Raw genomic sequence first — 25,877 nt, forward strand, 5'->3', positions numbered from 1 at the left:
CTACTACATCTACTACATCTCTACTACAACTAAATATCTCTCTACTATAAGGAGAGCAGTTGCACCAGAATAACAATACATGGCAACCAACAGTAGGCATTAGATGCAGTATACAAAAGGAAGAGGTGTACCAAATGGGAGTAGTGTTTGCCCCATCTAAAGGAAGCAGCTGCTAGTAGCCCAGCAGTTCCTTCCCCGTGAGCAGGAGGCCCCGTAATCAGATCTGATTTTTACAGAAAGCCAGATATCTGGGTCCTTAAGGGAGGCATCCTGGTGCTAAATGTTAACAACTACTGTAGATTTGAAATAATAACATGCATGGCTCCAAAAAGCCACCTAGAGCTTTATTCAGCCAGTGACCACCATTAGTAGTCTCTCTTCTAGACTTGGATCATGTGAATAAAAAAATCTGTTGCCTAGGGCGCCTGGGTGGCTCAGTCGGTTAAGCGACTGCCTTTGGCTCGGGTCATGATCCTGGAGTCCCGGGATCGAGTCCCGCATCGGGCTCCCTGCTCGGCAGGGAGTCTGCTTTGCCCTCTGACCCTATCCCCTCTCATGTGTTCTCTCTCATTCTCTCTCTCTCAAATAAATAAAATTAAAAAAAAAAAAATCTGTTGCCTATATTTTCCTAACCCAACACCTAACAGCATTCTTTAATCCAAGTAGGTCCTTACTAAATACTTGTTGGCTGACTTCCCTGATTGATAGCCTACGGGAAACTAGAAACTTTACTTTAAAAATGAAAATTACTATTCTTTACATTGTGATTACAACAACAAATCTTCATATTATATTACATGCCAAGCATATACCCAGAAGCAGTTCTATCTGGAGAGCTTACTTTCATGCATTCAGGGAGGTATTCTACCATTTCCATGACTGGACATTTATTGCTTGGAGAATAATGACTAAAAACCTCAAGGCATTCTTCCCATCTGTAAAAAATAACAATGGTGATAATAATAAAACAAACACAAGGTCTTAATCTTGCTGTTCTATACAACAAAGCTGCCAGTTGAGATTCAAGATTAGATCTTTAGAAGAAACCTGAATTTGTTCCAGTGGAACCAATCTGTGAATCAGTATCAATCCATTAATAGGATCCTTGTCCATTAATGGAAATTAGAAATGTGGGCAAATTCCAGGATGGCTGTTATAATCACTATTCTCTTTCTCTAAATGCCTTCTAAAGAAGGTAAGTTATTACCTTCTTTTCATCCTGAAATCATGAAATAGTATGAGCTGGTCATGTTGAGTAGAGATAGTCATATTCATGTATATACAATAACAACAGAGTACTGGACACACAACATTTAACATTTAATCCATGTATACACCATGTGTTGCATTAAACTACAAAACAACATGTGTCAAATACATTAATAAGCATGGATTCTGCCAGAAGATTGTGTAGCCTGCTTTCTTCATCACCATCCAGTTGGACAGAACAAGAAGATACTTATGATACCAAGGGGGAAATAAATCCCCAACAGGAAGTAAAGAAGAGACATTTACCTCCAAGATCCGATCTATGTCATAAGAGAGTACTTCTAAAAAGTATCCAAATTTTCTGTTAACCCTATCAGTAAAATTCATCTAGAATATCTGAATAAGTAGAAAACTTCCAGTTGCACACTTGCACTGGCTAGTGTTTCAAAGAAATGATCAGCAGGGGGATCTTGAGATCAAAACACAGGCTTGATCTGTCTTGAATAGGACATGGCTCGCCTGTGTGTCCATGACTGGGTGACACTGGCCCCTTGAGCATTTCTGTGATTATACAAAAAGTTTATGTACAAAAAGTAGGACAAACTACCCTCCAACTTCATCATTAAAACTCCCTAGAGTATGGTTTAAAAATCCACAATCACAAAAGATCATGTGTTAAGAGAAATTCCAATAAATGGCCCTAATAACAGCATGGATATACCCTGGAGATTATTTTCACCAACATTCAGGTTTGACATTTCTGTTAACAAGAGAATGTTGGGCAGATTCAGGCAGATCAGGGCAGAATGTGCTAGACAATGACTAGACACATGTCTGAAGCCCATGCGTCTTACATGGGTGTTATGAAGGCGATCTATGCTCCCATAATTTACAGATGGAAACCAAAAACTGGAGAGGTTAAGTAACATGTTTGTTGCTACCCAAAGAGTTAAATATTTTATGTAAACAAGTGATGTTTAAGGAATGTTGGTTAACAGCTGAAACTTATTCTTTTCCTGTTTCTTCTCAGGATATCTATCATCCCACACGTCAGAGGACACTAAATGACAGTGGGATAGGGAGACAGCATACCTTTTGTTCTTGATGGTTGTAAGAACCACCTCCTTCCGCTTATTGTGAATTGCAACATGCAAAAAGGAGGCCTGCTGCTTGTTCAGAACAATGTCAGCCTCAGAGCTCAGAAGAAGTGCAACAGCTTTGGCATGGCCTTCCCTCGCAGCAAAGTGAAGCGCAGTGTTCTTTTAGAAAAAATACAACACAGAAAATCCAGTAACAATGGCTGTTCATCCTTTGGCTATTTCTCTGCTTTCATTGTTGGACTGCTTAAAATAAATTATTAACAAACTTAACTAGTTAATACCAAAATCATAAAATTCAAAGCCAGTGTTAAGAATCAGGCTTTGCATAATGAACTTATAGTTCGAACATCGTGTGGGAGCAGGGAGAGGGAGAGGGGTGCTGTGTGTGTATATGTGGAATTCAAAGTGGTTCATTTTATTTTGTTTTTGCTGTGGGATGATTCCACAAGGATAAATGACAAACTTTCAGGGTAAGGATATTGAATTGAACACAGAATTCTTCTAAGAGATTTATTGTCTTAGAGCAATGATTTCCAGATTTGGGGTTTTCACAGGCTTGTGAAATTAAAAAAAAAATAAATTGCTAGAAGGTTGCCAGTCTTTAATTCTGCCACAGAGACATTTCAAAAAGCAGTGACAACCCTCTATCATTTCATGAAAGAATATGCATTTATTTTAATACACTCCATAAAAAGAGGGAGAACATCATAGCAGAATAAAGGATAGTCCTGAAATCCAGTACACTTAGTTTTATGAAAACTTATCCCTAACCTCTTCATTTTTCTTGGTTCACCAGGGAATAGTGAAAATTGTTTCATCTATCTACATGGGCCTGTGGAGTCTCTATGAGACTTAAGAGGTGTTCTCAACATGCATCCACCCCGTTGGCATTCTCCTTATTCTTTTCCCCTGCAGAGTAAGAACCCAAAAAAGAGTATAAATGCAGCAAGGAAGGAAAGAGAGTGGCTAAGAAGGAGGCTTTCTTGCAATTTTGGAAGCTTCTATGCCAAGACACTGGGTAGGTATGAGGAACACAGTACATACCCCTTCTTCATCTAGCTGATCTGTGCACTTCAAGTTAGTGTCAAGAATGACCTTCATGGTCTGAGTGTACCCGCCTAAGGAAGCATGATGCAAAGCAGTCCAGCCATTGTGGTCACTGTTAAAGAGTTAAGAAAAAAGCTGTGCATTCACTTCACAGATGAATCGTGGGAAGGGATGCTGCCCATTGGAAAGGTGAGTCGGATGACAACAACAACAAAATGAGTTCTAGCAACTAAATATTACAGATTTCTAACAAATGAGCTAATTTCAAGCCTAGTGGTCTTAAATAACCTTCCTAGAATGTGATTCACACATATTTTTTAATTTAGTAGATTAACATATAAAAGTACATAAACACATTATCAACCATCTGGGGGTGGGTAAAACCAGAGTTAGCATGTCTGTGTTGTACATATTTTTTTCAAGGCTGTAATGTACTTATACACACTGTTTTAAATCTTATTTTATTCTTTAATTGAATATCATATCAAAAATTTTCCTTGATGGGGGGTGGGTGCCTGGCTGGCTCAGTCAGTAGAGCACCCCTCTCCTGATTTCAGGGTTGTGAGTTCGAGCCCCACAGAAGGTGTAGAGATTGCTTAAAAGTAAAATCTTAAGAAAAAAATTCCATGATGGTAGTATTAGTCTTCATGGCCACTAGGTATTGCTAATGATAATATCATCTTACAACAGTTGGTCTTAAGATGTTTAGCTTAATGCTACTTATTCTTCTAAGCGTTGGGTCTGAAGAGAGCATTCCTCTTGTGCTCTGATTTTTTTTTTTTTTTTTAAAGATTTTATTTATTTGACACAGAGAGAGAGATAGCAAGAGCAGGAACACAAGCAGGGGGAGTGGGAAAGGGAGAAGCATGCTTCCCACGGAGCAGGGAGCCCGATGTGGGGACTATCATGACCTGAGCTGAAGGCAGACGCTTAATGACTGAGCTACCCAGGCTCCCCTGAAAGATGCTTTCTTAATCCCTTTAGAAAATGTTTGTCCTTTCTCACAGAAATTCAAGATGTAAATACAATCAAGGCTGGTCATTTTTCCAAATCAGAGATAGAAAAAAAAAAAGCATGAGATCCTGACACAATTTAATTTCAGTGCTAGTGAACAACTATTTTAGGATGCAAAGGCAACCTCACCATTTCAGTTATTATGATGTAATTAAAAGCAACAAGTCTCTGGCCTGGATCCATTTGGGATCTCCTTTGCATGTCCACTGCCTGGTGTCCCTTTAGAGGAAGGAACTGAGCAAAGCATTCCTTTTGCAGCTGCAACCCTACTTTGCATGATTGGTGCTCTGATAAAAAAATGAACATTAGGGGCGCCTGGGTGGCTCAGTTGGTTAAGCGACTGCCTTCGGCTCAGGTCATGATCCTGGAGTCCCGGGATCGAGTCCCGCATCGGGCTCCCTGCTCGGCGGGGAGTCTGCTTCTCCCTCTGACCCTCCTCCCTCTCATGCTCTCTGTCTCTCATTCTCTCTGTCTCAAATAAATAAAAATAAAAATCTTTAAAAAAAAAAAAAAATGAACATTAGCCTTTTGAACATTAATCTAATGAGTTCTTTGCTTCCGTGCTGGTAAAATTAGAAAATAGCTCACCAAACCTCTATAAAACTTTTTTTTTTTTTTTTTTACAAAGATGTCATTTAATAATACTACATTTTTAAATGCTTAATAATTTTGTCTTTGCTCCTTGTGTTAGACTTCCTTTAAGTATAATGAAATTCAGGAGTTCTTCATGTCTGGTGTTGCAGTGTAAAAGCATCTTTTCATGTCCATCATTCATCAGACTGAATTAAAAAGTCTGAATTTGTATGGGATGTGTGTGTGCACATGTATCTGCATAAAAGGATGGTAGCATGATGAAGCAAAATATGAAGAACTGTATTTCAAAGGTTCTGAGAACTACTTCGCACAAAGCCACTTATTCTGTGACCTCAAATGAAGTCTTCAACTTTATAAATCGTGACATCTTTATCTGTCAATTAGAAATAACACTGATGTCCCTTTCAATATTTGAGAAATGTTTTGAGGATTAAATATAAGATGGATAAAAGTACTTCGTGAGATAGAAAGTTAACTATCATAATTAAAAATAAGATAGAAAAAAAGCCAGAAAATGGCCAATTAAAAAGAATATATAAATATTCTGATCACATATCCTCACCTGAGAAATAATGCACCTTTTTTCAGAAGAAGTTGAACTACTTTATCATGCCCATTTTTTGCTGCCAGGTGGAGAGGTGTCATTCCATGAAGATCACCTTCATTCAAAAGCCTCGTGTCACTCATGTCTTGCAGAAGCCTCTGACAGGTGTTGATTCTCCCGTAACTTGAAAAAATTAGGTTTCATGTTTTCAAAGCAAATATTAAACAGAGAGAAGATATGCTCAGATGTCACATAAACTGACCCTTACCTGGCTGCAAAATGTAAGGGTGATTTCTTATCTTTGCTTTTGGAATGAATGGATACATTAAAGTCAAGTAGGTTATTTACAGAGACAGGAATCCCATGTCTACATGCATAATGTAGAGGGGTACACCCGTCATCATCTTCATCCATTACCAGCTTTTTAATATGTTGCATCTATGGAAAAAAATGAATATTCTAAATATGGTTCTGTTCTCATGCTAATATAGTATTTTTCAAACTATTCTGTAGGACAGTATTTCCCAATAAGGATCAATATGTATACCTTGAGGGCAAAAATATAAATAACTTAAAGGTACTGGAGTAAAATAAATATGGATGATGGTGTATGCAGTCTTCTAAAATGTATAGTACTGTATTAAGGGCTCTGAGAAATCCTAAGAATAAGAAATGTACTTAACATGTTCGAGCATTTTCTAAACGTATTTTGCTACAGGCCACCCACTTCAGCCCACCTTTTACATTTTTCCCCCAAATAAGACTTAAGAGCTTAATGCTAACGTGTTCTGTTAGGCAAAAGGGATGAGATGCTGAAATTAGATTTACTTTATTTTTATTTATTTATTTTTTTTAAAGATTTTATTTATTTATTTGAGAGAGAGAGAATGAGAGGGAGGAGGGTCAGAGGGAGAAGCAGACTCCCTGCCGAGCAGGGAGCCCGATGCGGGACTCGATCCCGGGACTCCAGGATCATGACCTGAGCCGAAGGCAGTCGCTTAACCAACTGAGCCACCCAGGCGCCCAGATTTACTTTATTTTTATGTGAATATTAAATAAAAAGCAAAGAGCAAATAAGCATTTAATCGAATCAATAAATTTCTATTTTTAAAATATTTAAAGTATTTTTATTCTTTATTAAAGACTTTGACAATATTAAAATCTAATTACAAAAATATGATGAACTTCAGATACACCTAATAGTCACTCAGCAAGTATGAGCTGGTGAATATAAATATGGAGATCACATTTCAACCTGTCAAGTCAAATATGTTGAATGATTTTTCTTAACTGATGTTGAAATATTGCTAATTTACTCAAGTACCTGGCTTTTCCACTGATATGCAATTCATAATGGTTCAAAGAGTGATGGTAAGCTGACTCATTATAGATGGGGATATATGGGAACCCTTGGTAACTTGGAAAATTCAATCCCAGTGAAATGTGTTATCATTATCATAATCATCACCACTGTCTTGTAAATAAATATTCAAATATGGCATCTTTATTTTAACATAATTTTTAAATTCCAGAATCAGCCTTCATAATAATAAAAATCATACTAAGCAAAATCACTGTACTCTCTATTGAACCCAACTCAGTTTATGGAAATCCATGTACATATACATATATTACCTGCATAAACTCAGGTTGCAGATTTTTTAATCCATAAGGTTGCTGTACAGTTAAATGCAAAAAATTACGTCCAAGATGATCTTTTATGTCTACACGGGCACCTATAAAACACAATATAAATATAACTTCTACTTATTTATTTAAAGCATTACTTACGGTGGATTTTCAATTTAAGAAAATAAAAGTTTTTTTTACTTAAAACTTTGTCAACCATTAACTTACAGGAAACTTTATTTAGACAAGAAAACTGTATTTAAAATGGGTTTACCTTAGTGTGTGTGTGTGTGTGTGTGTGTGTGTAGGGGGAGTAGAGAATATATGATTTGTTATGTTAATACATGAGATCTTAGCTTTTAAAGCATAAAATATAAAGATGGACAGATTAGATAGCAAGAAAAAAGAAGGGACAGTAGCTCTCTTCTCTGTAATCTTCACATCAGGTTAGTACCTACAAGAGGGACAGTTATAGTACCTACATCACAGGATTAATCATTGAGAGAATGTAGATAAAATGTTCAGCAGTGTACCTGCAATAAAATACTTGCTTTGTAAGTGTTGTCTATTATTGTTCTGAAATTATCTTTTTAAATACCACACCCTTACTGGACTGAAAATTTTTCTAGACAGGGAAAGTATTCTATTTATCTTTGTATTCACAGCACCTGGCCTGATGCCTGGCACACAATAAATGGCCAATAAATGTTTAATATCTAATTGAGTACTAGTTCTAAAAGCTTGGCGAGGCCCTTCGTAGTACCTTTAGAGAGTAGTAAATTTACAATATTCCAAGATGCAGAAGCAGTTGCTAATATAAGTGGAGAACGTCCTTCCAAATCAGTGCTATTAATATCTGCTCCCTAAAATAAAACAAGTTATTCAACAAAGAGCTTATGAACAAATTAGCTTACATTGCAATCTGTAAATAATGTTAATTCATTAAAATAGAGCATCCATAATATGGCTAGCACTCAAGCACATAACTACAGAACTACTTGGAATTTCCCTATAATTCATATGTTGTAATATCAGAAATCAAGACATTCTTTTACAATTTCAACAACAAAAATTATCCTCACATGCTAACTTTTTGTTTGACGTCTGGCAATAGATCAGTGTTACTATGTAAATCATAAAAATAAAATCCTCTGGTCTATAGCAATAGTTTAGTTCTCAACGTAAGAAAAGATTTTTAAATATCCATAATACAAAAACCTTCCAAATTTATTGCATATGTGATTTTTAAAACTTTCACAAGAAGTTGTTCACTTTTTAAAAAAATCTACATCTGAAATAGATGAACTTAAATAACTGAACTAACTCAGATCCTAAAGTAAAATTTTAGCCAAATACTTGAGAAAATTTATATTTAAAAATCATATATATTTTAAATGATAAAGTATTTATCATGACGTGTTATGGTTATAATATTTTACATGACCAAAAACAAAGGCTTAAAAAAGTTCATGGAAAGAATTCTATCTTTTGTTTTTTTTGTTTTTGTTTTAAAGATTTTATTTATTTGACAGAGAGAGAGACAGTGAGAGAGGGAACACAAGCAGGGGGAGTGGGAGAGGGAGAAGCAGGATTCCCGCGGAGCAGGGAGCCTGATGCAGGGCTCGATCCCAGGACCCTGGGATCCTGACCCGAGCCGAAGGCAGACGCCCAATGACTGAGCCACCCAGGCGCCCCTTGAATTCTATCTTTTGGACAGGTAATAAAAATAGCTTAAACTCCGACTGTGAATATTTCCCTGTTTTAGGGCAGACCCAGCAAATACAGAGGACAACAGCACCAGTGTCCCCTTTGAAAATCTCATGTTGGTTAGTGAGGTTCTGCCACAGTTCTCTTGCCAGGTGAAGACATGGCTGCATTTGCAGGAAACCATGCATGACAAAACTACGGCATATAATGAATCTTTCCAGGATTCCTCTATGTAAACATCACAGTTGCAATGTTGCTATTGACAACAAACCCACAATAAACATTACAAATGGAATTACATTCATTGTTGATATGGTGGGGCTTAAATAAACACACCATATATTTATCTGTATAAATGACTTGTTAAAATTTAACTCAAAAGCCAACTGAGTACACTTCTTCGAATGAAAAAGATTGTGTGCTTTCACTTGTAACAAGCTTTGGACAGTATTTTTAATTTCTCAGTTTTTCACTGTTTTCACTGAGGCAGCTGGGGTAGAAGCTTACAGTGAATGGTGGAAGCAACATGTGCTACTTGTCCTGCTTCCACCTCGAAGCTTCTCGTGCATGGAAGAGTCAGCAGGGTTGCAAAGCCTAACCCTCTTCTAGGACTGGTTCACAGAACTGTCCCTGCCATGTACCCACCAACTCCCAACACTAAAAACGTGGATCCAGGTATCAAAAGCACACTTCGGTACTTCTGACCAACTGCATGGCAATGACGTCTGGCCTGAATGTATTCATTCACATTATATCCTATTTGTAAATGTGTCAATCATCTTTTTGTAAACTTTTTTGTTGAGAAGCAACAAATTAAAACTTGGCTTATTTTGGGGCACCTGGGTGGCTCAGATGGTTAAGCATCTGCCTTCAGCTCGGATCATGATCCCAGGGTCCTGGGATCGAGCCCTACATCGGGCTCCTGGCTCAGCGGGGAGTCTTCTTCTCCCTCTCCCTCTGCCTCTCCCCCTGCTCATGCTCTCTATCTCTGTGTCTCGAATAAATAAAATCTTAAAAAAAAAAAAAAACTTGGCTGTAACTTTATGATTTTTCAACTAGAAATAGTAATAAAATAAAAAACTGTCCATGGAATAGTTACCACTGAAATTAAGTAGTCTGCTAGTTCATGGTGATCAAATAGTGAGGCTCTGCAAAAAGAGAGTGACACACATGTTAAGGTACTGCTGATATAAATATAATAAGCTACTATATTACACTCATAAGGTCAATTTAAATGACCATTTAACATAATAAAATGCTAGGCAATCAATAACCTTTCAGAATTAATTTTGTATAATTTGAAATATAAGATTTTATTAAAAAATTGTAATTGGTTGTGAGGAGGACCATATTTTCAGAGTAATAGTAATAGTTCAAATATATCACAAGGTTTTCCTCCTCATCTTTTAGTTAAATGATTTTCTCCTTGTAAAATCATCATGAGGATGTGAAGTGAGTAGTGACATCTGTCCTAAGAGCTTAAAACAAAACAAAAGAACAGGTTTGTTATCACTGCAATCATGGGGAATAAAAACAGTTGCATGCAAGATGCACCTAAAATTCATCTGCAGTGTTCAAGATGCCCTTTCTTTGCCAAAAGTTAACAAGGCAGCATTAGCTTTCCTAAGGTTTCATGAAGCCAAAGACAAATTTTGGGGAGAACTGAAGTCACTTTTGTATTATTTCACAGCCAGTCATAAGGATAATATTAATAAAGCCAGTAAAAACTTTCAACCTATATTAAAGCACCTCTGTAACAAATGTTAATACTAATGATTGAAAACTTTGTTTCAGGCGCCTGGGTGGCTCAGTCGTTAGGCATCTGCCTTCGGCTCAGGTCATGGTCCCAGGGTCCTGGGATCGAGCCCCGCATCAGGCTCACTGCTCCACAGGAAGCCTGCTTCTCCTTCTCCCACTCCCCCTGCTTGTGTTCCCTCTCCCTGTCTCTCCTGTCAAATAAAATGCTTAAAAAAAATACTTTGTTTCCTATTGCAGATCTTTTTTCTTTGTTCCTATTTAAGATTATCTCAGCTATTCTTAGCCTTTTGTATATAAATTTCAGAATCAGCTTATCAATTTTCACCCCAAATTCACAAGAGGTTGTATTACATTTAAATTACATGAAATAGGGCGCCTGGGTGGCTCAGTCGTTAAGCGTCTGCCTTCGGCTCAGGTCACGATCCCAGGATCCTGGGATCGAGTCCCACATCGGGCTCCCTCCTCGAGGGGAAGCCTGCTTCTCCCCTCCCACTCCCGCTGCTGGTGTTCCTACTCTCGCTATCTCTGTCTCTGTCAAATAAATAAAATCTTTAAAATAAATAAATAAATAAATAAATTACATGAAATAGGTTTAGCAATTATAGGAAATGAATAAAACATTAAGGCCCCATTCAATTTATTCTTCTATCTCCCCAGTTTAGAGATTTGCTGCTCAGTGTGGACCATAGACCAGCACTTGCACCAGCTGGGAGTTCGCTAAAAATGCAAATTCTCAGTAGATCTTAACATTGAGGCTGGGAGATGTTAATGACTTGCCGAATGTTACATAGCCAGATAGGGCTGGCACCCTATTCCCCTTACTCCAAAGCTTACCGTTTCAGTCAGAACAACGTATGGTAACAAAAAGAATTCTAGCCCAAAGAGCAAACTTCCCTTTGAAGCTCAAGATAAACTCCAAATGTCATCGGCTATTAGAAGGACATTCCAGGATTATAGATCAGTATTAGAATAATCAGAATTGGACTGAACTGGTCCAAGAAATCTACAGCCAGTCCAAGTTGAATATGTCCAACTAGAGCAGTCACCAGGCTGAGGACACATATGGGTCAAGTAAATGATCTATTTTTCTAAAATAATTCCTTATGCATACTTGTACATTAAAGCTGTGATCCAAATGGACACATTTTAACTATATCCAGATCATGGGGTTTCTAAATTGGCTAAAACCTGGAAATAGTTTATAGAGTTTTAAAAAGTTCCCAAGACCATCCCAAAGAATCTGATGTAATCTGGGTTATGAACTGGCATTGGGATTTTATAAACTACCCCCATAATTCTAATATGCAGGTATTTGAGAATCTCCAGTCTGGAGGTTATTCTATTGTTTTTATTCTGATTTACTAGCCATTTTCATATCACCAATCTTTTATTCGCAAATACCAATTTGTGAGAAGGAGAGAAAGGCAAGGGCAGAGAGAGGGAAGGCTCATCTCAGCTCCTTCTTTCACTCACACAGGAAGCATTTACTCCTTACTTTCCCTTCTCAGTCCATACTAGCATCTAGTAAGCCTACAGTTTCAGATGCTTTTTTTTCCTCTGATGTGTATTCCTGTTAAACTTTTATCTTGTTTGGAGCTTGGCCACCATTTCCTAAAAACTGTTTGAAAATACTTAAAATTGTGAGGGTGAGCAGAAAGAGGTGGGAAAAGTGGAACATCCAAAGGTAACTGCTCCATTATCCCTATTAAAAATGAGAAGACACACATAAGGAATTGAAACAAATAAGAAAAGGCTTAGAAAAGCATGTACGTTGATCTCCTGAGTATATAGAAAGTTAATCTTGAGCCTATACCCACTGGCCTAAGAAATGATCCAGAACATGCCACTAGAGATTTTCTTCTAAGAAATTCTATTTAACACTCTAATTCCAGAGGAACATAGAGATTCCAGTTGAAACACAGGATCTTTCTCTCTGCTCTTTTCTTTTGAACTATAGAATCTCTGCTACTCTAAGTGTTAACTTTTTCCTTGCAGGGTATAATTTAACACATGCAGACTATAAATGTGTACACACAATGATAGGTAGGAAACCTGCCTGTGAAGGAGTGTCTCATGATTTCCATCCACTGCGTTGACAATATCGTTGCTACCAGAATAGGAGGATATCATCAATTTAACAATCTCAGTGGCTCCCTGGGTGGCAGCAAAATGAAGGGGTGTGCACTTCCCATTCTGTAAAGAGTTTTAATATCAGAATCAATATTTAAGTCCAAATTTAAGGATATGACCTAAATTCAGCTGTGAGGTTTTTCTTCCCAGGTCAACAAAATCAAGCATTAATGTAAGAATCATGCTAGCAATTTTGCTTACTTGCAGTCTGAGAGCTTTTGACAGCTCTGACAGTACCTCTACTATCATTATCCATATCATCACCTGTCCTGTATTTGTGTTTGCAAGTGTTCTGGATAGCTCTCAAAATTCTTTGGCTAGGTTGAAATCTGGGATATTCTCTCGTTCTGCTTCTACATGAGCAGCAAAAAATAATGCCTGCTGCAATTTGAATTAACTGTAAAAGAGCTATAAAGCATTTTGGAAACTAATTTATGACAACCCTAAATAAAAGCAGCATGTAGAACGTGAACAATTACTTCCATCAGTTCCAAATGGGCACCGTTGTCCAAGCACATTTTAATCATCTCCAAGTCACCACTTTGAACAGCCATGTGCAGGGGACTAGATTTTCCATTATTCACGAAGTTAATGTGAGACTGTCTGCTATATCCATGTTCTTCACCTTCAGAGGAAAACAGAATTCAAGAGGACAAACATTATAAATTTTTTTAAAAAAGGATATTTAGACTTATATAAAAGCCTTGTGTATAATCTCTATTAAATATTTTTCAAATAGCATCCAGCAGAATAGGTTTCTTTATAGTATATAATGTATGAAAGCCTCTACTCACCAAACTTTAATATTATTTCCATGCATTTTTTGGCACCTGAGAATGCAGCCTGGTGAATAGGGAAACATCCCCATTTATTTGATTTACATGGCTTAGCTCCTTTATTTAACTGGAGGAAAAGAACAAACAAACAAAAAAATGTCAACTGACACAAGTAAAACCCCAAATCACAAGGATAAACAAGAATTAAAGGTCTTTCCTAGACCATTTCATTATTCTGTGCCTAGGTAACACTATATAGAAAAGCTTCGTAGGATATGAAATCTAGGCAAGAAGGTAATTTTGGAAGGAGGCTAGGATTATGAACTAGAGACACTTTATATTTTCCAAAGATGAAGTGACAATGTAGACATAAAAATATCAACCTTAATACTCCAACTAACACATTTTTCAATGGAATTAATGAAGTGTTTTAAAATATTATCATGACTTCTCCTATTTCTATGCTCAATACCTTATATAAATAAAGTGATATTTCCCAGATTCCTGTCCTCTCATTTATGTAAAATTAATAAATGGTAAGACCAGCACTCTTGTTAAAGTATGAAAATCAGGTATTTTCATTAATGGAAATTCTCTACTAAAAGAATGAAAATCAGGTATTTTCATAGTAGAAATTCTCTACTAAAAGAATGTTACCTTGATCTCTGAGTCCATCATTTTCAACTATCATTTTTTTATACATCATTGAACTTCAGTTTTAAGTGCCTTTTATTTTCACAAAAGGAAAGAATCTGAAAAAGCAGGAAGCTGTGAAGAAGCAAATATTACCTATAATCTCACTTTTGAGGGACAGTGTTGGTTTACATTTTAAGAGACAATCTTTTTTGTTTTATTTCTTTTCAAAAGTAATTATGTGCATACTGTGTGATCATTTTGTTCAAAAAGTTTACATTCTTTAAAAATATGATTTTATTAAGTACATATTCCATTTTTGGATACACAAAACTTTATACAATAAATCCTTATTACTGAACAAACTTTTTTTCCCCCAGTTTTCTCCATCTGATATATGTACCACTAGCATTAATATTAGTAATAGCTTTAATTATCTCCTTGGAATGTATTCCGAGAATTAAAAAGTATTCACACCCACAGTGAACGAAATTCTTTGATTCATCAAAATTTCTCTAACCCTGAATATCAAATTAACAAGTTTTTTTCATCCTTCCAATTTAATTTTTTTAAGATTTTATTTATTTGACAGAGACACAGCGAGAGAGGGAACACAAGCAAGGGGAGAGTCAGAGGGAGAAGCAGGCTTCCCACTGAGTAGGGAGCCTGATGCAGGGCTTGATACCAGAACCCTGGGATCATGACCTGAGCTGAAGGCAGACGCGTAATGACTGAGCCACCCAGGTGCCCCTCATCCTTCCAATTTAAGAGACAAAAAAAAAAAATTGAATCTCATTATTTCAAGGTTTCTCTTCGATTAAAGAAATTAATTAAACTTCATGTGTCCCTTGCCAATTTTCTGTAGTCTTTTCCTCACAGATTTGTAAGAATACCTTAAAGATAAATTTTTATCCATTTAAAGATAAAGAAATGGATATCATCATATGCTTGGTTTGCTCAGGTCAACTCATGTGCTATAATCTGATACTAAACTATCTCTACATTCCCTGGATAAGGCCAATGTGGTACCGTGTGTTACTCTTAATGATTTCAATCAATTTTGCTAGTATTTTTAAGATTTTGCATCTATATGTTTATTTATATGTAAAATTGGTCTAAATTTTTTTGAGGAAAACTGTCAAATTTTGGAATTATTATATTTGTTTCTTAAAATTAATCTGGTTATTTTCACTCTTTTCTTATGCTATAAAACAGTTACCTGAAATGAAAACTTTTTCCATGAAAGTTTTAAAGAACTTGTAAAATCTATAAAAGCTTGTAAAATTAGCTGACTCCAGAGCTTAATAATGCATTTTTAATATTTTTTATGGTTCTATACATAAATGAGAATTAACTTTTGGTTAATTTCTAAATTTCAATTACTTTTAACTATCCATTTAAAAAGGATTTTCCAATTTTTTAAGAATAGGATTATTCATACTGATCTTTTGTCATCTTAAAATTTCCTACCATATCCAGATAAAGTCCTCTGTGATTTGCACTTTATATTTTTCTCTTTTATTTAGACTTAGCCCATACCAGCTCTATTTTATCTTCTTTTTCAAAGAAACAACTCAACTTATCAAATAATCCAAAAATCATTAATTTTTGTTTACAACTTTACTATTCCTTTATTACAATTTTCTTTTGTTTTATTTGAAGCTCTTTTTCTTGACTCTTAGAGTGCTAATTCATTTATTTTTATCCTCGTTTTGGTCCAATCATGACAGTTTATAGGAATATGTATTTTTTCTCCAAAACATCTAATTAACATGTTAGACCCTATTTGTAAACTTAAATATTCAGGAAGATTTCTAAAATTATTTTTATTTTCCTACTCTCTGGGATAGTGGAGAAAAAAAAAATCAAGTGGCAAAAATATATACCCTGGCCTGAGCAACATGCACGTGATTAAGGGATAGTTGAAAGAAAGCTATTTTCTGGAGTTCTAACACCACACTCAGAAGGGACAGTATGTAGGGTAAGAGTCAGTCATTTTAGGTGGGCATCTCCAGATTCAGTGGACCACCCCAGGAAATCCCACCAGAGAGAGGACTGGCCCTACTTTTAGGGCTGTGGCCAAAGACCTTGGTCATTATGTCACATAGGGCTCCCTTTCTGAGAATCCATGGCAGCAACTTCTAGTCCTGGGAACATGAATAGCTGTGTGTCTTGGCTTTTATTTCATGAGCCCAACAGTAAGTTTGCAGTTGACTATGTTTATCTCTCCTCAGACTATTCAGAAGCTCAGAGTAAAAACTATGGTCCACTTTTACTAACATCCAAGCTACTCTACTTCACATTCTGTAGTCTAGCCTAACCAGCAGCTTCACCTTCATTTTTGCTGTCTATACTTCCTTTTCACTTGGTTCTCTTCACATATTCTTTAATGTTTTCCTGTGAGTCTTCTGTAAGCAACCTCAGATCGATTTAAGATTTAAGGAGTGTGTACAAATACAGAAACACAAAAAACTATTTTTTTCTGACATTTTCTGCAGTTTATATTTTGCTGAGAAATCAAGAGCTGCTATAAATAACAATGATTCATGTTACCCTAAAGAAGGAAAGAAAATGGGGAAAAATGGTTAAAATACAAACCAAGATTTGCAGTGCTTCATTGTTGTCTTTGGAACATGCGATTATCACAGCTGTGTTTCCATTTTCTCCTTCCAAATTAATATCTGTACTGCTGTGTTCAGTCAAGACCTACACAAAAGAGGGGAATAACGGTCAGTTAGCTTTCAAGTTTCCAAAAAGAATTTGTCTTCCATTAGATTATAAGCTCCTGGATGCTAGGGACCATGTCCTTATTCATCTTTTCTCATCCCTCTCCCACAGAATCTGGCATAAACACTGTACTTAGTAGTTACTACATACCTTTCTCAAAAAAGATGAAATAATGGTGATTTGGGGGCACCTGGGTGGCTTAGTTGGTGAAGCGATTGACTATTGATTTTGGCTCAGGTCACGATCTCAGGGTCATGAGATCAAGCCCTGTGTCAGGCTCCCGTGGTGGGCATGGAGCCTACTTAAGATTCTCTCTCTCCCTTTCCCTCTACCCCTCCCTACCCTCCATGTGCCCATGCATGTGCTCTTGAAAGAAAGAGACATTTCTAGATCACATCAATTAAGGCAATATGGAGTTGTGAAACTAGAAGAAATGTGGATACTAATAAACAGCTCACTTAATACCTCTCACTTGTATTAAATGAACTATGTTAACTAACAGCTTCTGTGGAGCCATTCAGAATATGAGTGTAGAGGAAGAAGGGAGGAGAAGAAGGGCGAGACACAGAGATAAGGGAGGTAGGAAGGGAGAGAGGGAGGAGGGAGTGGGAAGGGAAGGGCTGCTTTCTCCCCTCCAGCCATTTGTCTTGTACCTCTATTCTAAGTATTCTGGGAAATGTCAATTAAAAACTTTATTTTTCTTCAGCAGAGAAAAGAGAGTTCATGTAACACTGGTATGGCTTAACTCAATTAATTCAAACTTAGTCCGGAATAGAAACTTTTTCTATGATTTAATAACTTAGCATTCCTGACAAAATGGTTAAGCAATGATGGAATTTAACTAAAGACCTGTCACCTCTGTAGAGATCACAATTGAGTCTCTCATGTCAAGCAATGACACAAGCAGCTAAGGTACTGCAGTTAGGAGGTATCGCTGGGACCAGCACCTGACACCCCAGAACTAATAAGGAGCAAAACCAGAGGAGGTCTGCAGAGATCCAAGACAGATTCAATCCCTTTAGAAAGGGGAGGATTTGGGCAGCAAACGGTCAGACTCTTCAGACTGCTGCAGAAGGCTCTGCCCGATTGATCTGAAGCAGTGAGTGCCGAAAGCTGACCCGGACCGGACTTATCTCAACTGTGCGCCCACAGACTGGCTTCGAGTTTGATTTGTTAACTTCCTGCACCCTTCTGTTACCTTGTTTGTTGTGTGATTTGTCTTCTGTCCTGCTCCAGGGACTGTGTAAGAAGCCAAGTTTAATCACATGGTGAAACGTCACTGAGTTTGGAATCCTGAACCTGCTTTAGAATTGTGATTAACTTTGCTTTATGATTGAATAAAGCTGACATTGTGGAAAGATACAACTTGTGCGTGTGAGCCTTCGTAGCATGCCCAGGACACCCCCTCACCTGGTGGCTTCCAACTGATTATAGGCCAAGAATCTATAGATCTTTAACCAGTCTTTATATTAAATCTAACAATAATTCTCTCATATAAATGTCTCCCCCAAGAGAGAATCTTTGAATTGGCCTACTAGAGGCCTTTTCTCTTCTAATAAGACTATGATAAAACTAATATGTACTTACAATTTCTTAAGAAAAATTAAACAAGTTGTTTCCTAAAAACCTTGACTTAAAAAAAAAAAATGCACAGAGCCCCTTGTTAATAGAATATGCCTTGATATGTCAGCAAATGAATTAGGCTTACTAATTAGCTCTGCTCAAACAAACTTAATTTGAGATTTTAGTATGTAAGAACACGTAGATTATTGATGGATGAAAGAAAACGAGAACACAAGTTCATTCTGAACGTCAGGCACTTTCACATTCTGTTCTCAACAAACTCTAGATTCCCATGTAAAGTAACTTACCGAGTCTGTAAGAGATTTTTCTCTCTTTGCCCTCTTAGAATCAGAGATCATAGATTTACTGTACTTATTAGGGTGTTACTGCTTGCTACCGTCAGCACAATTTTTCATAAAGCTGTGTAAAATTTATGTGGCAGAGATCCCAGAGAGAGCAACTAAACTGTGCCTACTTCAGATTCACTCACGACCAGGCAAGTCTGGAAGTTTGCAGGTGTGGCCTCCAGTGGTCCCTTTGGTAAAAATCCAGGAAGCCTCACGGGAGGGTCAAACCACTGGATACCTATGGGGTAAGCCCTAAGGACTAAGGCTTACAGGCTATAGAGAAACAAGGCCACCCACTAACCCTAGGCCAAGTGTCCCAGGAAACACTACTGGTATCTGTAACAAGAACTTGAGGGAACATGCAACAGTTTCTTACTTTACAAGCATACAGGCAGCGGTAGAAGGTCTGGGGGAAGGCTGGCCAAGTAGACAATGGAGAAGCATTCTACATTCAGCAAAGGCTGGTGGGGTACAGGCCGGACCCATGGGCATAACTGGGAGAGGCAGACCTAGAGGGGCTTGCAAGCGCACAGAGAAACACCCCAAAATTCCTCCTCCTTCCATTCACTTCATCTCCGGTGAAGTGGAGGGGTTTAGAAATATTTTTAGATGAAGTTATGGCTGGTAAGGTCAAGCAAAGGAGAGGCAACTAATTTCAATTTTCTTATAACCCTGCCCTTTTTTTTTTTTTCCCCTTGTTCTGGTGTTACCAGGAAATTCTTTGTTATACCCCCCATCTACTTTATAAATCAGCTATGGGCTTACTTCTAAACTTTCTTTTCTATTTCTTGTGGTATCTTTCTATACTTGTTAATCTTAACATTTCTGATTCCTAATTAAAGATAGCCTTTCAACCGTTACCTGCCTTTGAATTCCCAAATCACACTTTCAGAGTCAAGGTTAATTAAGTCGATGGGCATTTCCTTCTGAAAAGAGCCTTCAGAGGAAGCACAAGAGTTCCTTGAGGAAATAAGAGGCCTCTTTGGTTGGAAAGGGGTCCCCAGGGTCACTAGTGGTCCAATGCAAACGGTATAGAATAAGCATCTGGGTCACAAACAATGCAGACATTTAAAAAAACAAATAGCCTGCTGCCAAAGGCCTTTTCAGTCCTGAACCATCTTCTTAGGGGTGGACACTTATGCTCATCCCTTCTCCTTCAGGCAAAATGCCCATTTACTCATTCATTTATTCAGGAGCCATAGTGGTGAGGAATGGAGATATTTAGATTAGTTGCACACAGTCCCTCCTTCAAAGATAACCAGCCAGAGCCGGAGAAAACCACATGAACTTTTTTTTTTTAATAAATCTTTTTAAATATTTTTTTTCATTTTTTATGTTCAGTTAGCCACTGTATCATACATCATCAGTTTTTGATGTAGTGTTAGAGGATTCATTAGTTGTGTATAACACCCAGTACTCATCACACACGTGCCCTCCTTAATACCCATCACCCAGCTATCCCATCCCCCCAGCCCCCTCCCCTTCTGTAACCCTCAGTTTGTTTCCTGGAGCACATGAATTTTGGTTACAATACCATGTGCTAGGTATTAATGACAGAGCTATACTCTAGCTATACAAGTTACAGTGGGAAAGCAGAAAGCAGGCCCCTGTAACATCCTCTATGCCTGGCTTCAGGGAACCAAGGACCCAGGGGGCTGAGAGGAAGGTGTCTGGGCTACAGGAGCATGGAGCTCAAGAACACCCCTGGGACTTTTTTGGGTGATTTACAGACAAAGTAGGTTTGGGTATGGTGTGATGGGCCAGCTAATTTTGTCCCTCCAAAACCCATGTTGAAATCTTAATCCCCATTGTGATGGTACTGGGAGGTGGGGCCTTCCGAAGGTGATGAAGGATATAAAAGAAACCCCAAAATCTCTCCCGCCCTTCTGCTTTATAAGGACACAGTGCAATGACAGACATGTGAAACAGGAAGCAGGCTCCCACCAGACACCAAATTGGCTAGTGCCTTGATTTTGGACTTCCCAGCCTCCAGAACCATGAAAAATAAATGTTTTTGCTTTAGGCCCACAATCTATGGTATTTTGTTAGAGCAACTCGAACCAATTAAGATATGTGGCTTAGCATAATATCCAAGTCATTATTTGCAATGTAATTACCTCAGGAAAACTTGTAAGTTCCAAATTGCCTCTCTCAGAAATGAATATGTGGAACCCGATCCATTTGTAAGTTTCAGTGCTCTTTAAGTAACCATGTGTGTCTTCCCATATGTCTGAGAGACTCTGCAATGCAGTTTAAAAGCCTTGGCCTAAAACTCACCCTTTTGGCATTCACCAGCATTTCCTTTATTTGACAACACTCTGAAGCCTTGGAAAAAATAAGAAATTCCCCCAAAAGTATCATTATGTCTTCTGCCAAGACATGCCATCCACTAAGGCATGTTGTCTAACAAAAATAGTTAAGTCACAATTATGTTTTCTGTCTTCACTGAGGCATTCATTCATCACTATCTTCCTTTTTATCATGTTATCAGTCAGGTAAAAAAAAAGTAAAGCATTAACTCACAAACAAAGATGAGAACAAAATTCCTAATTTTTGCTTTCAACCAGTTATACGACATTAGGCAAATTATTTCATTCTCTGTGCCTCAGTTCCGTCAGCTATGAAATAGTGGTAATAGTCTTAGTACATAGTTCTGTTTCTTTTAATGAGGATTAAGAAATTGAAACATATAAAACTTTTCTTAAAATGCTGATATATAAGAAATCTTCTTATCTCTAGTCTTAAAGATAAGACTATCATCATCAATCATCATTGGTTGGTCAAAAGCAAAACCAATGTTATAATCACTATATTTCATCCATCCTGGTAGGCTAGGTTGGCCACTCTGGCTCAGTGGCTCAGGCAGAGACCACTGGACCTGAGTCCTGGCCCATGCTATGATGGGGAGCAGGGAGCAGCCTTACCTTCATCACCTCGTTGTGCAAGCTCTGCACAGCTATGTGAAGGGGTGCCATCATGTTGCTGTTTCGGAGGTTTGGGTTAGCTCCTTTACTAAGAAGAAACTTAACACTTTCAACCTGGTTTTTTTCTGCGGCCCAGTGTAGAGGGGTATTTCCATAATCATCCATCACATTCAGCACTAGAAAAATACACCGAAATAAGAGTTAGATTTTGCTTGCACTATATTCAACACCTATTGCATGCCTGTTCACTTCAAAGCTCAGTGCCAAGTGCTGCGGACATAGGCTTCACCTTCTTTACAAAAACATTAAAATATAGCTTCAGTTCTCAGGAAACGTCTAATGGACACCTACAGGGGATATGCTGAAGTACAGCATGGACTTTGTCAAATGAGTTAGAGGTCTGTCTATAGCATCCACAAGAAGCAGACTCTCCTGTTGCTATGTTTTTATCTGCACTATGACTTTGAGGATAGTTATAAAATACTGAGCTTATATAAAAGCCGTAACTATATGCCAGAAACACTAAGTTCCATACGACCATTATTGCACTCAACCCTTCAACAGCCCACAAGGAACCATGACCATTTTTTTCAGAAAAATAAAGAAAAATGAGGCCTAGAGGTTCAAAACTTTGCCAGTGTTACACAAGCAGTATGGAGTTCTGAAAACTGCCTTACTCTTTGAACCTCAGTGTTATTATATTCAAATCTGGTAAGAAGGGGTGGGGGAGAGGGAGGGAGGGAGGGGGAAGCTTAAAATACATAAATACTCCACAACGCTTCGGGTGGGGGGGGGAGAATATCAAATCATGTCTTCAAAGATCTTAGTATAGTGGCCCATAGCAATGGTTCAAAAAAATGTTAATGAGAAAAAAGACACACCACGAATAAACCATTAAGACTGGAATTAGAGCTGGTGCCCCTAATGCCACACACGGTTTCCACCTCTTTCTATAAAGCACCATATTGTACTATTTACCCTGTGAGCTCAGCATAAGAATATAACCTTTTATACAGCAGTGTCTTATATCTATTCTAAAATATACATGACTGTCTGCTTTATCAGCCTTTTTAATCAGTGGCAGGATATTATTATGTCTGAGGAGGAGGAAGTATTTAGTCATGAATAGGATTTGGGGGCCATGTGCAACCATGCTGCAGGCACACTGCCCATTTTCTTTTTTTTTTTTTTTTTTTTTTTTTTAAAGATTTTGTTTATTTGACAGAGAGAGGCACAGCGAGAGAGGGAACACAAGCAGGGGGAGTGGGAGAGGGAGCAGCAGGATTCCCACGGAGCAGGGAGCTCGATGCGGGGCTCGATCCCAGGACCCTGGGATCATGACCTGAGCTGAAGGCAGATGCTAAATGATTGAGCCACCCAGGCGCCACCTGACCATTTTCCTCCTTTTAAAATTTATCTTTCCACTCTCCTTTCATTCATCCAAGTACCTCATTCTCAGCAACGCACTCCCCCCCCCAACACACACACTCCCACTCTCTCATACTCATCCTTTGACCATTCTGTCTGATCAAGTCACTCCATTCAAGCATTTCATTCAGCACCAAACTTAAGCAGGGGCCTACAATAATAAATTTCCGTTCACTAATTAAAGAACTTGAATTTGACTTTTATCTCTATCAGTTTTCAGAAATCATTTTTACAAAGGTCAGTGAGGCCCTTTAACACAAGGGTTATTATGATCTTCCTACTTGAGCTCTTGGGTGCAGTTACCCTTATTATGCATCTATCTGATAACTCTTCCCCGGGCTTCTGTACCATCAATCTCTTATCCACCGCCTTCTTCACCACTCTCTTGCCGGCTTTTCCTCTGCCATCTGATCCTTAATGTCAGTGCCTTACCCTTAAGCTACCTTTGCTGTCCCCTAAAGGATTTCCATGTACTTCCATAGCTTCAGATACTTTCTATGAACAATGGCCCTGTGGGGGCAGCTCTCTTCCTTCTAGAGTTCTAGTCTACTAGAACACTAGCTACTAGTCTACTAGTCTACTGGATATTTCCAAGTAGAGGTCCTCTGGACCTTTCAGACTTAGTATGACTAAACCAAATTCATTATTATTCACACCTCACTCTCATTTTTCTTCTGTTCTTTTTATATGCCTTCTTTTCTGGATAGCTACACTATTAGCCTAATCTCCTAAATTAGAAATCTCAAAGTCAGTTCAACTGTTTGCTGCTTACTCCTCACACTCAATCTCTTATCAAGCACTGTCCATTCTACATGCAAAATAGCTCTTGATTCTCTCCCTTTCTCCCTATTGCAATCTCAAAACCCTCATGGACTCTTTGCTACTAAAGTAGCTTTTCAATTGGGCTTCCACTTCCAATCCATCTCCCACAGTACTGATGGAATCATCTTAAATAATAAAGGTCTTATCACAATATCTCACTGCTTAAATCTGTGGCTTCGCCCTTCCTTATGTGACTACAGCTGAGTTTCTCCAACATGGCTGTGTGGGCACGAAGCTGGATAGGAGCCTTGATTTGTTCAATGATGCAATTTCAGTACAGAATGACCTCAGTGGAAATAGTAAAGAAGAATACATAAAATGTATATAAACAAAATCTCTGCATGTTGTGCAATGTCCCAAATCCCTGAACTATCCTTTGCAGTATTTCAGTGGAAACTGGCCTGAAGGGAAAAGTCACACTCCTGAGTGAGATATTCAAGCCCTTTATAATCTGGAACTAATCTGCCCTTCAAAATTACTTCATACCACTCTTCCCAATGAATCTAATGGGATGATGGACTTATAATGCATTCATTGTAACATCCTGTGACCTTCGAAAGAGGAGTCATTGATGATCATCTCCAACAGCTCCACTTGACCTTCTTCCGCAGCATGGTGCAAAGGGGATGCATTCATATCATCATATTTGCTTAATTTCTTTTGTTTCTTCATAAGGTTTTTAAATCTATATGTACTTCCTTCAAAAACCACCTGGAAGTATATAAAAAATTGTTACCTCCAACGAGCATATGTAAAACTTAATAATATAAGGTAATTTTTAAGTTGGGAGGGGCAGAGGGAGAAGGAGAGAGAGAGAATCTGGTGAGGGTGGAGCCCAATGTGGGACTCAATACCACAACCCTGAGATCATGACTTGAACCAAAAATCAAGAGTCAGACGCTTAACCAACTGAGCTGCCCAGGCACCTCAATACAAGTTAATTGTTTAAAGGTTACTATCATCCAAAACTATTTATCCTGCTTATGATAAAGTAAATAGGACTAGGACACAAGGACACGGAGAGGTTACACAATTTGCCCAAAGGCACCCAGTAAATGGCAAAGTCAGAACTTGAACAGGAGATGCATGGAATATGTATTTTGGCTGACTGGTCAATGATGGAAAAACCAACATACGAGAGAAACCGAAGCTGAGGTAAAAACCATTATCATAGAATGAGTTGTGTGACAGACTAAAATATTTTAAACCATAAGAATAGCCTTTGGAACAGAGAAAGACATGTATCATATGATCTCACTGATATGAGGAATTCTTGATCTCAGGAAACAAACTGAGGGTTGCTGGAGTGGGCGGTGGGGTGGGAGGGATGGGGTGACTGGGTGATGGACACTGGGGAGGGTATGTGCTCTGGTAAGCGCTGTGAATTGTGCAAGACTGTTGAATCTCAGATCTGTACCTCTGAAACAAATAATGCAATATATGTTAAGAAAAAAAGAAGAAGAAGAAGGTAGCGGGAGGGGAAGAATGAAGCGGGGGAAATCGGAGGGGTAGACGAACCATGAGAGACGATGGACTCTGAAAAACAGACTGAGGGTTCTAGAGGGGAGGGGGGTGGAGAATGGGTTAGCCTGGTGGTGGGTATTAAGGAGGGCACATTCTGCATGGAGCACTGGGTGTTGTGCGCAAACAATGAATCATGGAACACTTCATCTAAAACTAATGATGTAATGTATGGGGATTAACATAAGAATAAAATGAAAAAAAAATGGAAAAAAAAAAAAAAGAATAGCCTTTGGAAAGCCAGTTCAGTAAGTTTTTGGCACAGTTGGCTGTTGTCACTGGCCTGTGAAAATGTAGCTCCAAACACATGCTCATTTCCACTGATGTCAGGGGAGAAGTGAGAGTTTTTGAATACCTTATTTTTCTCTAATACTCTCTTTTCTTCCTCATGCTTTATATATTCT

The 25,877-nt window shown here is 38.0% G+C and overlaps 1 protein-coding gene across 1 annotated transcript in view; it reads right to left on the reverse strand.

Annotated features, from left to right (window-relative positions):
- Window positions 1-25,877, reverse strand: part of TRPA1 (transient receptor potential cation channel subfamily A member 1) — a 52,060-nt gene that overhangs the window by 20,948 nt on the left and 5,235 nt on the right. Inside the window, exons 2-15 of the mRNA XM_035012258.1 lie at window positions 24,504-24,663; window positions 21,703-21,878; window positions 16,740-16,847; window positions 13,527-13,635; window positions 13,212-13,357; window positions 12,659-12,795; window positions 9,944-9,992; window positions 7,901-8,000; window positions 7,144-7,244; window positions 5,777-5,946; window positions 5,527-5,691; window positions 3,354-3,468; window positions 2,302-2,468; window positions 842-935 (exon numbers count right to left, since the gene is read on the reverse strand). Of these exons, the coding sequence (XP_034868149.1) occupies window positions 842-935; window positions 2,302-2,468; window positions 3,354-3,468; window positions 5,527-5,691; window positions 5,777-5,946; window positions 7,144-7,244; window positions 7,901-8,000; window positions 9,944-9,992; window positions 12,659-12,795; window positions 13,212-13,357; window positions 13,527-13,635; window positions 16,740-16,847; window positions 21,703-21,878; window positions 24,504-24,663 (1,797 nt within the window). The remainder of the gene's footprint in view (window positions 1-841; window positions 936-2,301; window positions 2,469-3,353; window positions 3,469-5,526; window positions 5,692-5,776; window positions 5,947-7,143; window positions 7,245-7,900; window positions 8,001-9,943; window positions 9,993-12,658; window positions 12,796-13,211; window positions 13,358-13,526; window positions 13,636-16,739; window positions 16,848-21,702; window positions 21,879-24,503; window positions 24,664-25,877) is intronic.

This window comes from Mirounga leonina, unplaced genomic scaffold (assembly GCF_011800145.1).
Source record: "Mirounga leonina isolate KUSES-001 unplaced genomic scaffold, KU_Mleo_1.0 Mir_165, whole genome shotgun sequence".
Taxonomy (NCBI): domain Eukaryota; kingdom Metazoa; phylum Chordata; class Mammalia; order Carnivora; family Phocidae; genus Mirounga; species Mirounga leonina.